General features: G+C 38.7%; 1 protein-coding gene across 3 annotated transcripts in view; it reads right to left on the minus strand.

The window, feature by feature from the left end:
- Positions 1 to 1,628: 1,628 nt before the first annotated feature.
- Positions 1,629 to 13,246, minus strand: part of GALNT7 (polypeptide N-acetylgalactosaminyltransferase 7) — a 71,987-nt gene continuing 60,369 nt past the window's right edge. For all 3 annotated transcript variants that reach the window (XM_032110014.1, XM_032110015.1, XM_032110016.1), the window contains exons 8-12: positions 12,672 to 12,794; positions 10,387 to 10,605; positions 8,150 to 8,248; positions 6,762 to 6,890; positions 1,629 to 4,057 (exon numbers count right to left, since the gene is read on the minus strand). In XM_032110014.1, the coding sequence (XP_031965905.1) occupies positions 3,920 to 4,057; positions 6,762 to 6,890; positions 8,150 to 8,248; positions 10,387 to 10,605; positions 12,672 to 12,794 (708 nt within the window). In that variant the 3' untranslated portion in view covers positions 1,629 to 3,919. The remainder of the gene's footprint in view (positions 4,058 to 6,761; positions 6,891 to 8,149; positions 8,249 to 10,386; positions 10,606 to 12,671; positions 12,795 to 13,246) is intronic.

Below are 13,246 nucleotides of genomic sequence, written 5' to 3' on the forward strand. Positions count from 1 at the left end.
ATTACCTGCGTAACTGAGATGTAAAATCCACACAAATACCTCTTCCCACTTTTCTGGGCTCCACAGCAGTTCCCACAGCTGAGGGTGCGATGAGGGAGGCAGCTCACACCAATGCACACACCTGAGGCAGCAGCGAGTGAGGCTCCCAGTGACAGGAGGGCCAAACTGGTTTCAGACTTCAGGGGTCACTTACAGTTTATGTTTTGGGTTTTATTCAAAACCCAAGGGAGCCAAAATCACCTACATTTTTTTATAGCCTATCACTTTTTCTAACTAGATTTGTTCTACATAGAGAGTTCTTTTATACAGTCCCAACCAAGCTACACAATTTACTATTCCAACACTGCAGGAGTTCAGAGTAGGCTTGCAGGGTAAGTAAAGTCAACAGCCAGAGGACCACATGCTGGCAACCACTTCTGATGTTCCCTGAAAGTACATATTAGCCTGGAAGATAACCACTGACATTTTTCCAGGATTATTCTCATAGAAGTAAGCATGATAAGATTTCGGAACACAGCAAGAGCTAGTATTCTCATGCCTTTCATAGCAGTGAGAACAACCAGAAACAGAAACACTGCCAATTTGTTTTCCCTTGAGTAATTTCTTTTCACCTATTACAATTGATGGATCTAAGCTCACCAGCAGGGAATAAACAATAAATGCTTTTACAGAAACAAAGTTTGTGTTCAATGGTGTAGATAATTTCTTCTTCATGTTCTTAAACTCCCCTTATTACTTTGCCTCCATAGAGTCTTGCACAATTTGATGTTTTTTAAAGTAAAAGGAAAATTGTGCTTTATAGACAGCAAAATCTACCAAAGCACCTTTTGTGTTTTTACAGGCAGTGGTATGTTTTGCTGTTTCTTGTGAGAAGGCTCACAGATCAGAGATAAGCATAAAATTTTAACATCTCTGGCATGGTGTAATAGATCTCAAGATCAAGTCTCTTGATCTAGTTTTAGAGCAGCAAGTTGATAATTTTTGGCTTTAGGGACTGCAGTTTGGAGGCAAATGGTATGGAAGAAGCAGACAGTAGTAAAGGAGATTGACTGGCATTAGGGAAAGAGAATGCATTGATTCTAGGATGCCATCAGTGGGGACAGTGTCTTTGGTACTGCCCAAAGTCTGCTGTAGGTTCTCCTGGTGCCAGGATCTCTGCTGATAAAGAAAGACATCCCCTCCTTCCTATTAGTCCCTGTTTCCATACATAAAAGGGTGTTGCCTACATAATTTGCCTGTGCTATCAATCCAGGGTTTTGTCAAAAGAGCCTTTTGAAAACTGAATACACAAAAATGCACTGACAGATATCGCTGGGAAGCAAGAATTCCATTTGTAAAAAAAGCCCAGCAGATTTCAGCACTAAAGTTTGCTATTAGAACTTGTGTCTTTCATGCCCTGATTTAATTACATACTCCTTTGCTAAGGAACCTCCTCAGGAAAAAATAAAGTTTGATTGAAACATGTTTCTTGGTGGAAACAAATGAATTGAGATAAGGTACAGTAAAAACACTACAAACTAGTCCTGACCTTTAGTTCTACTCTCAAGTTCATTTTCTATGAGCATATTAAATCTACCTAATTATATCAGGGCAGGTGATACAAAAATCCAAATATGTCCATGTGACAGTTCTCAGTGGGAATTAAATTTTTTATTTCTCTGGAAAAAAACCTGAGTCCCCACAAATGCAGCAAAAGGTACCTAGATAAAACCTAAAATAAACCACTTTTAATATTTGTAAGTTTGTAACATTGAAGTTGTCTAGATTTTGAGATAAGGGGTTTCTATAAAGATAATAATCCATTTTTACTCTGTAAAAGTATAGTAAAACAAAAAATTCAAATATTTTATTTACTTCACCTAAAAAACAAGCAACCCATGAGTAAGATATACATAGGTTTCCCAGATTTATCCCTAATAAATTTTTTAAAGATTTATACAATTTCTACAGAAACATACAGTGTATCAAAATCTGCATAAATCAAATTTATAAAATATGTAGAAATGCATAGTGATATTATCATCAACTTACAAAGCAAGAATATGGGAATTATTTTTTTCCAAGCTGGCTATAGTAGGAAAAAGTCATTACAGCAACAGCTTCTTATGATCTCATGTTTTGTAAGGTTTCAGTCTCACATACAGATTCATATCCACACACAGCATCAGCTTTCAATGAATTGCACATAATACCCATTTCAAACGCACACCCGCACAGTTGATGTGCCACCATTCTTTCTCTTATGCATAGTTGTATGATTAAATTAATCTACCCAACACACAAATGGAGTCAGTTTTCGCACACACAAGGAACAAGTACCGGCACAAAACCTTCTTTTTCTTTTTTTTTTTCCAGTTTCTCCCTCCTTTATTTTCTGTTTTTCATAGCTCTGAAAGGATAGATGAGAAGTGTAAAGAAACTAGGAAAGATGCCAAACTAATAGATCAGTGCAGACAGCCCTATAAAGATCAAACTCTGTCACCAACTATGATACATAACCCATGTTAACATCAATGGGAGCTGCATGCAATGCTATTCTAGACTTCAGGGAAGTACTTAGTCATACCTAATTGTGTGACATGTTATAGGGATAACTGTTATTAAATCAGTACACTGATGTCAACATTTAAGTCACAAAATCTGGACAAAGGAAGTGAGGATAAGTCGTTTTCCCTCCATCTCTCTATTCATTCAGAGTAAATATTTATATTCCTAAGGGAGTTTGCACCAACTCCTTTCCAGAACATTTTTAGAAACAACTTCTTCACATTCTACTCTGTACACTATAGCACCAAGCAGTTGGTTTTTTGTGTTTGTAATCCCTCTGGAGAAGTTGCAAATGACAGAAATAAGACGAAAATTAGTAGGAACAAGTGTGGTTTCAGGATTTCCATTTCTCCTTTTGAATCTAAATCTGACATCCATACTGGCTGACAGATGTCCTTGTGACAAATTACACAGATGTGTTAGGAAGCTGGATGTTTTTTCCTAATTAAAAGTTTTAGTTTTGATTAAAACTAAGTGATTTCCATTCAAAATTGCAATATAGATGAAGTATTTGATTCTTTCCAAGTTTTACATAATAGTGCAGCTTTTTTGTTGTTGTTTATTTTAATTATTTTTATATAAGGCATGGTTTAAATAAGCAAGTTAGTGCTTATAAATTAACTGGATTTCTGAGGGTGCTTATCTCCATCAAATTGTACCTCATTAGCACTAACCTCGACAGTCTTCCTTCCACTGTACCAAGCATTCAGTCGAAGTAGAGCAGCCAAACTGGCAATAGAAATTTGTCTTTGTTAACACAGTAATTACATAGGGTGGTACAGTTGGTCCCTACCCCTGGTGACAGCTCAGAACAACCCACTGTAAATTTCCAACAAATGCTTTCCTTGTGAAAGAGAGAAATGAAAGAGGCACTAAATATGTTGAAATTCATCTTCCAAAAAAGCAGCATGACTGTGAGAGAAGGCCACCCTGGCTAATAACCTGTGGCAGTGCTTAGTAAGATGTAAAATTAAATAAAAATATACAACAGGTTGATAATCACCAAGTTCTATGAAAATCTGGTTACTCCAACCTTTTCAAGTGTGTGTAAAAAAACTGCCTTCAGACCCCTGAGTGTAATCCCAAAGAAGACAACAACGCTTTTAACTATGTTCCTACGAACCATAGCTAACAGCACATTAATTTACCAACATCTTGAAACAAAAAGATGTAAACATCTACAGAGTTTAAGGTAAAGCAGTTCTGTAAACATTAACTGCGGATGATAATGTTATTGTAATAATCACAGTTCCTCTATGTCCTTCATCCAAGCCAGGAGGCTAACAGCTGTACAAAGTTAATAACTGCAGCAGTTTTCAGGCTATTTCCAGTCCTGCACAAATGAATGCGTCAGTAGGTAGGTTTTGTCTGTCTACACACTAAGGATGTTGTTCATTTCCCATTTTTGTGTCGTTTTACTGGAGTCACACTCTGAAATGAAAATTTGATGGAGGACTTCGGAGCGATCCAAGCACTTCCCTGACGGAATGTGAGTAAATCTGTGCAGATTCTGAAAGACAAAACCACCAGGAAAATGTGTTGGGTTTTTGTGTTGGGTTTATTTTTGTTTGTTTGGGGTTTTTTTTAACATTTTCTTTACATCTACAATATAGCTATTTTAAAAAAACAGGTTTCAGCGTCCCAGAACCGATCGTTTCTATACTCATTTTACTACTTGTTAAACCTAGCACTTTGCAGCCTTCATATGAAATCTTTGGTTCTTGTAGATCCCCTTGAGATGCCTCCCATTTCTTGTAGGCAACAAACTGCTAAGAAAATTAGCAAAGCTCTATCTAAAATGCTTCTAAGCCTTTTCATGCATCCTGTAACCAAACTAAAAGATTAACTCTTGAGGACAGCTCTATGAGGACTTCGCTGGGCAGATTCTCCTCCAGTAAGCCCTCACAGAAAGCAGCTGCACAACACCAACATTAACCACAGAGGGGTAAAAAAGTACTAACTTGGCTCCTTGTTTGGCTGGAAGAAGGAAGAATAAAGAATATGAGAGTTAAGTCTGGCTTCTGGAGCAACAGGAGGCTGCCTAAAAAAGTGCAAACCTATTCTGTCAGGCACACTCAGGCTGACGCTTGCACATCTGGCTCCTTCCAAACCCAGAAAGCTCCCATGCTCAAGTCTCCTGCATTTGGCCTGTGGCTCCCATCCTGCTTGCTGACCCTGTGTGCCAGATGCAGCCCTGATTCACTGACTGATTGGATCCAGTGTGGAGGGGAAGGGAGCAGAAGCAAGCCCATGGCACTGTGGCTGGGCTGGGGCTCTGCAGCCCTGCCCCGTGCGCACAGATACCCTCAGCACAGGACCTTCTCCATCACCCCCACACACATGTGCACAGCCAAATGTTGGTTCAGATCAATACCTGGCTCCTGCTGTGTGGCCAGATATGGAGGTCCTCTAATTGGAGAGAAAAATGGATGTCTAAACAAAAGCAACAGGCAGACCACCAGCAGCCCTGTTCTCAACGTTTGCTTACAGGCACTGAGGCCCTGCTACTGCTCAGTGCTCAAGCAGCACGTTACACTCACCAAACTGGCACACTGTTTGTTGCAGAGACAACCAGCTGACCAAACAGATAAAATCTCCTAGCAGCCTTAATTTACACAAGGCCACAACATTTTTCAGCAGTCCATATGTGTTTCATTCCTTACACCTTCATCATTAGGGGAAACAGTTATACCCTCTGTACTGCACAGCAGTGTGCCCAATTTCTACACACCCTTGGTGGTCCTTTCATTCTCACCGTCCCTTTTTTTCCCTTCTAGAAACCAGTCAGTGTTTTGTTCTACAGCCCCGACTCTGCTTACTGGGCTTCCTTATAACTTGAGGTAATAAGCAAACAATTACACAACTGGTACTAGTGTAGAGGAAATAGATCTTGCATAAATGAAGTTCTTAGAGAGAAGCCAAGTAACATGCTGGGACACACTAGAATGGCTGGAGAGTTAAAAACTGCTATGTATTATTCCAATATTAAAGCTGAAGTTGGCACTTATCTGCCACTGCTTATTGATTTTTACATTTCAGGTTTAAAGAAATTCGTCTGTCTATCCAGAACAAGGAAGCTGAGCTGGGTGAAAATGGTATTATGGTACCTGTTATTTCCTAGCTCTATGCAAACACCAGAAAATGTGGAGTGGCTTAAAGGATAACAACCAGATTTCACTGCACTCAACTGTGCCTGCATATTTCAGACAAACAACAAAGAATCCAGATAACCAGCAAATGAATTAATAAATATGCAATGTGCTAGATAGGCTGAATAAAAATTGACACAGAATAGTTTTTTAGATGTAGAACCAAGTTATGTGTGGCTATATCCGAGGATAACATCACCCCTAGACTATTCAGTCTCACTTTTTTAGGAGACAAACAGAAATAGAAACTCAGACATTTTTTAAAGTAACGCAAAACTTCTATGAATAGAGGACTTACAGATGTAATGACTAAATACACTGCAGCAGCCCTCACATGTATATCAGCCAAGTCCTTATTAAAAATTTACAGATTTTGCAATAGCATTATAACAGCACCACACCCAGGATTAAGAACAGAGCATGTTATTGTTATCAGAAAATGGCTAATGAACAGGAAATGAAATACTGAAGAAGACAAAGACAACACAGAGAGGCAGAGTAATCTTACTTTTACCTGACTCTATGTAGGCTTAAAAATATCTTCTGTCTTTAAACAGAGAAACACTTCAATTTAGACTGCCCAAAATTAGACCTAATACTGACCCTAGCTTCTAAATGCACTCCAGCATTTAAGCCATCTTCTCACAGCATATATGAGATAAAGAAACTTTCTTGATACAGAGCATACAAGCAGAGAGGGTGATGGCACCAAAAGATTTTATAAACTCTGTCACTGGTAGTGGACATGCTCTCTGCTTCCTCTGAGACAAATGCTAACTCGTAACATACCTGTGGCAACATATGTAGCCTCATGGGATTTTTCTTACAGATTTTGCTACAGAAAACAGCAACTAGAACTGCTACACAGAAGCATCCTTCACTAGAGGAAGTTTTTCTAGCAAGCATGTATTTCTGAGAATCTGCCATTAGCAATTTACTCTACTAGATTCAGTTAACCTTGTCATAGATCTTTAATTTCAGATATACACAAAACAATTTTTAAAAGGTGCAAAAAACCAGTATGAAATCTAAAAATCTATTTTCTTCCATATATCTGTTGCATACCTTGAAGAACTGCCACTCCTTGTATTCATTCTGATTACAGTGGGTAATCATAATTTTGGATTCATCTGATCCTTTAGTTAAGCACTGATCGTACTGCATGAGTTGATTGGCTTCATTGATTCGGAAAAGCTAACAGAAAAAAAACCCCAAACATTTTTATAACAGTTGACTCAATGAGCATTTTAGAAGCACTGAAAATACAACAAAACTGCAACATTCAAAACATTTTCTGGTTTTATTACACCTGTCTTTCAGGAGGGTTCTTTATTTTGCATAACACAATTACTATCACAATACTAAATTTCATGGATAACTTTCCTGTAGGACTTAGAAGATTAAGAAACTTCACCAGAAAGACAAAAAATGGCCAAGGGATTCAGGAGACTTCTGAAAGTGTTTGATTACAAACCTTTGTATGATTTGATGGCTGAACAATCCATTATCTTTATAAAAGTCTGATAGCAAGTCTTTGGTCCTGGACAGTAATTTCATGTGAAGACACTAAAACTTTGGCATTTTATCCATGGAGGAAATCAGTCTAATGCATCCAGATACCAAAAGATTATCCTAGCTACTTCTTACAGAATAATTGCTACAGGGTTTTTTGTGTATCGTGTGCAGTTTAGGTAGTTTAGGTAACCTTTTCATTAAATATCAGAACAAAAGAGACATCTCCAGGGGCTACTAAGAGCTAATGCACATAGGATTTCAGAAAACATCATCCTACATGTAATTTTACAGTTGCAATGACTGCCTGATTTAAGTTTACATTGGCTTAAATAAGGACTTTAAATTCTGAAAAAATTCCCAACCAGAAAAGAAGCTACAAAGACAAAACAGCATGTTTGTGTGGTAGAGTGGGTAGGTTTGTGAAGATACAGGTCAAACGCAATAAAAGCCTGGATTGCAACCATCTAATACATCTAATTTGTAAATGAAGCAGAGACAAACTTCTGTTCAATTTCTTCTCTCATGTGGTGGGAGATGAGTTACTGCATGAAAGTGTTTTATACTTAGAGCAAAACAACTTTGTGAAATAATTGATTCAAAGTGAGTAAGGATTAATTATTAAGTAAAGGTAAGTGGTGAATCAGGAGCAATGCTGAGAGATGAAGTTATTCTAAGGCAGTGATACTCTTGCTTCTTCATGTACCTGTTTCTCTGAAGAACAGATTATGAATTTGCATTTCATTCCATACCATTTATGTTTGATATGGTATTTTCAGACTGCTGTACTTTAGCGATGTCAGTATGCTTACGGAAAACCCTAATTTCCCACCATTGTAGCTGGCACCTAGGTGACTTCATGTACAGGCTGAACAGAAAACCTGCCTGTTATCAATCTGTAGCAAGGAATCCTCCTTCAGGCTTGCCTCCAAGCTCCTTACCTGATTTCCTCCCATTCTGTGGCACGGCCCAAGCTCAACAAAGCCACCGTTGGTGTGCCCCATGCTGTCGATGCAGTAAGAGGTTTCAAAGCCTCTAATCTGGAAAACAGGTTATACACTCTAAGTTAGTCTCAAGGGAAAAATAAGTGCTAAGGAGCTCAGAAAATTCTCACTTATCTCTCAAACCAGAAACAGGTATCTGACAGAGAGATTAGACAAACCTGTGTATGAAATTTAAATACTGATGTTATCTGTTCCGGGAGATGGAGCTTCAACCTCCCCATGCTAATTTGCAGGCTCTTCCATGAGTCAGAGTATGCTCATAAAGCTAGAGTTGCAAAGCTCAATTCCAAATTAATAACAGCAAAATATAGGACTTTCAAGTATTTTAATTTATTCAATCTCCTATCAGAGCATGTTCCATCTCCCAGATCTTCACAAACAAGCTCAGGAGCTCAGCTAAGTTGCTCTCATCATGTGGATGAAGAGAAATGAGCTGCAGAGAAGTTATGCACAGCAGTAATTACCCACAGCCAGGCACAGCCCACTGACCCAGCTGCTCAGATGGACCTTCTGCAGCAGCAATTACACAGAAAAAAAAAAAAAAATTGATGAGGGGCAGACACAGGCACAGGGATAAAGAACAGAAGCCCTGTCATAAAGTATGTCTCAAGTGCTGATTATCTCACTCCCTTCTCAGAAGAGCCAACAAGCAGCTTTACAAAGACTTTATGACACAAATAACATTTTTTCCAGACTTATTTTCTTTGCCAGAGCCTCTTTCCTCTTTGTAATGGTATATAAAGTCTGGAGGACTAAGCTTAGACTCTTCCAGGGAGTGTTAGGGAAGACAAACCCCGTACTTTTATACCCTATAGTTTGGCAACGCAATCAGTGTGGTGCTACAAATGGGGGGAGGGGGAACAAGATTTCTCAGATGTAAGATAACTAGCAGCCTGTGAAGAAGAGTTGAAGAAAACTTCAGGGAAGTCTCCGAACTTAGAAATTTCCTGTTGCTTCACCAGACCCACTTGCTTTTATCGTGGATGATTTCCTGCAAGGTTGCCAGTATTATTTTATGCTCTTCAGATGCTTTCACCTTGGTGAATAGTAATATATAGTGTACCTGCCAAACCCTTTATGTAGATTCCAGAGGAGGTCTAAGGCTCATATAGTAGCTGATGCTTTGTGCTAGCTTTTAGGTGAGAAATCAAGGTGGCATTGTTCACCTGGTCCCTCAGATAAATGATTATATGTACCCCCTTTCACCGTGAACATGCTCTGTATCACTAATTCTCCTAAGAAATTAAGAGATGACACTTTCTTGGTGATAGGAGACAGCATAGATCTGTATTTTCTAATGCACTTTTAAAGTTACAAAGCCACAGATTATATCCATCGCATCTTGGGAAAGAAGGTTGCTAAATTGGGTGGGACACAGGAGTTCTCCTCAGCTAGCAATAAGATTTTCTGATTTTGCCTCAACAATCTGCAAAAGTGAAATTAATAGGAGAGACAAGGGCAAGGCTGGAACCAATCACAGAGGGGGGAAAAAAATCTGAATGCAGGCAGGAGACCTGCAGTAAGTGCTGTCCATGGTGTGGGCTAAATGCCAGAAGGAGACAGGCAGAGTTCAGTGAGGTGTCCTGCACTCATCTGTGATATGCCAACTCTCTCTGTCAACCACTCAAAGTGCCACATTTGTAACCACATTCTTATTTTAGTGAAGTCATACTTATATGCACTAATGCTGGAAACGATGGTTACAGAATCATATCAAATTATTACACACAAATAAGGTATTCACTGAGGCTGGGCATATATGAGTACATCCCAGTCTAGCAAACGCAGGCAGAATGTTCTCCACCCAGATTTTGGGATCTCTTCTCTAGGCCTTCACTTGATATTTTCACCTGTTAATCTTCACCAATACTCCTACAGGCAGGATACATACTTTTTTCTTTCAAGAAAACCTAAATTCCAATTATGGAAAAAAGTGCTTTGGACAGGGCTAGATAAATAATCCTTCAAGGACCTGTGGAACTAATTTAAAAAGTCAAAAGTTAGATACAATTTTTTTCCCGGGGTTATATCATTATAGCTCTCTGGTTAGTATCATGTCATTTAGTAGAGAAGTAATCAAATAGCCACATGTCAAGTAATAATTGCTTCCTTTTGAATTCACAATTTTTTAAAAAAAGCTCCTAAAATACACAGGAGTTATGTGCTGTACCTACCTCTCCCCAGTCCACGTTTTTGGGTGGTAAGGGATAATATGAAGTTATATCATATGCTATTTCTTCCATAAACCACTTAAAACTTTTGCAGTTGTGATCTTCACGGAATTTTTTCAGCTCGGATATATCTCCATAGGGTAGTGCCTTTGTCTCTGGCCGGCTGGCATAGAAGTAATCTTTGTATTCATCCCACCACACTTCTATAACTCTGACATAGTTCTGTGAAGAATAAAAACACTGCTGCCACCTCAAAGCACACATAAACAGGCCAGAAGCAACTCCTTGTTAGTAACAGAAATTTAAGGATTTATCCTCTTAAAAAGTGACAGCAGGCGACTACTATATAGCACTAATTATTTTCACTATCACTAGACTATACAAGACATGTGAATATTATTTTCAAATGACAGTTTAGGACTGAAGCCAGCAAATTAAACTGGGCTGCTTAATGAGAGTGCAAAGTCTTTTCTAAGGTTAGAGACTCTTTATTTGAAAATAAAGCCTTTTCAGTTATGGGTGCAATAAAATGTTGCATTCATTTGTTGCTACCAGAATGGTGATTCATGGTTTCTATTCACCTTCTACAGTTTTTTAATGCAGAGAATGATATGCATTGGTCCACTAACAGGGAAAAAAAACAGTCTTAAATGGGTCAGCTATTTGGAGAAGGGGGAAAACTGGATATCTCACTTGGTAACAAGCCTCTCCCTCACATCTTTCCTCTCATTCTCTTCCATGGCTCTTATCTCTGTATTACCTGTACACATCTAGATGCACACCTCACTTTGTCCCATTCTTCCAGTGTTAACGACCTGGTGGTGTAACAATCTTAACAGATCTGACTAAAGGCACAAATTATTGTGACTTTTACTTTAATCCACATCCAGCATAAATTGAACAAAGCTATAAAAAAATGACATCTACTGTGAGGATAGGAGGGTGCCTGAAGAGGGGAAAAACCTATTTCTATATCCTGGCTTGTACAGACAAGCAACTTAATATTTAAGAACACTCAGCAGTGTTCTTTTGCCTTCAGTAAGCAGACCAGAAGACTCATGTAAGGTGCTAAGATATGCAGTAAATATTTTTGATCAGCTTTTCAGAAGACTGAAATGGTTTTTACCATTTCAGACGAGGCAAACAAGCATCTTGCCTGCACTGAGCAATACACCTAACATTTGCTATCCTGTTGCACACTGCTCTGTCTCTATTCCCAGATATGTCCCCCTGGGCTCCCTTGTACTGGTCCTAGTCCTTGTTTCATCAAAATGTTAATCAATTCATGTTACTAATAAGTGACTTTTTTTTTTGGGGGGTGTGGGGTGCGTATGCCAGGTTAGTGTTTTACCACTCAGCTAGGCTGGGACATTGCCTTTGGAACTAACTGCTAGCTTGGCCCAAGCTATACTCTATAACCCTACAGGTAGTCATTGTCATAGATTGTGATGTCTAGGAAGATTGCTCTGGGATTGGAATTTACAAAGAGCTGGGTCTTTAGGAACGGGATCTACCAATGCCAAAACAGGGCACAAGAGAAAGCTTACACTGGGCAATAGAAAAACCTAGTAGGAGGGTTGTCTCTCTTCCTGCTGGTAGATGAACCTGATACAAATCAGTTTTTCTTGATTTAAATTCTCTCTTATAGAGAGCTGGCTCATTTCTTTTCTGGAACTGATGTCTAATTTTAATCTTGGGGCTTGAGTAACACTTCTAGAACCTGCAGTGTATCTGAGGAGTTACCAACCCTTATGATGTAGTGCAGAGCATGCCATCTTCCCAGGTGTCATTTACTACTCCTTAACTAAAAAATGCAGACACAAAAGTGTGAGAGATGCTAGATTACAGAATTCACTAACTTGGCCTAGGATCATGCCCATCTTCATCAAGATTAAGGGGGATTTCAAGCCCATGATGTTCATCTGCAGGACCGTGCTATAGTTACTAGAGTTGTTCATACTTACTTGGGCACAGTGCAGCAAAGACTTGAGGTGCTGACATTAAGTAACAGGAAACGGACTTGTACCTCAAAGATAGTGGGGTATGATCTAAGGCTTTAGATTTAATGCTTTAGAGCCAGAAGATGGGTTTCAGGATTCTCTTCTCTTAATAACAGTGGGATTAGCACAAAGATTTCTCTCCTGTGGGGATGATCAGCTGAGCTGTAGATCCTAAATAGCTTTGGATGAAGTCCCCTCTAAATTGTTACTGATAATTTAAACAAATTTATCTAAAACTGTTCTTATCTGAAATCAAAAACCACCTTCAAGGTTGCTTCAAAACTGTACCTTTAGTGTAGGAGAAGACCCAACGTACACAGGGGGTGGATTTCCTTGCCAGCCCTGGAGACGATAGATGTGTCCAACACGAGAACAGGGAACAAAAAGCAGTTTTCCCCCACACTGCCAGATCTACAAGTTAGAACAAAGGCATTATTAATATATATGCACAGAAATTTAAGACAGACATAATAAATTATGGAAGAAATGTCAGCTACATTTCGTACCTTACTGACTATCATATATTTACGTATTTTTTGCTTCAGATGTAAGCATAAAGAAAATAGGTCTTTGAAATTAAAGGTATACTGAATACACCTTCAACTCAGCCAGGAAGTTACTCAACTAAAATAATTTTTTAAGAAGCTTTTTAAAAAGTTGGGCATCTCATTCCATCACTATTTTAGAACAACAGTAAAGAACGAGTGCACAAAATCTGGGTAATTTTTATTATGACAGAATTAATGATATTTTGATTTTATTAAAGTAGTTCACATGCCATCACGAAGATGGGTTTTGGCTAGATGCCCATTCGCATTTAGGTTTTTCTTAATAAAGATTAGTAGGAGATAAGGATGTCTTAG

Source organism: Corvus moneduloides, chromosome 5 (assembly GCF_009650955.1).
Source record: "Corvus moneduloides isolate bCorMon1 chromosome 5, bCorMon1.pri, whole genome shotgun sequence".
NCBI lineage: Eukaryota > Metazoa > Chordata > Aves > Passeriformes > Corvidae > Corvus > Corvus moneduloides.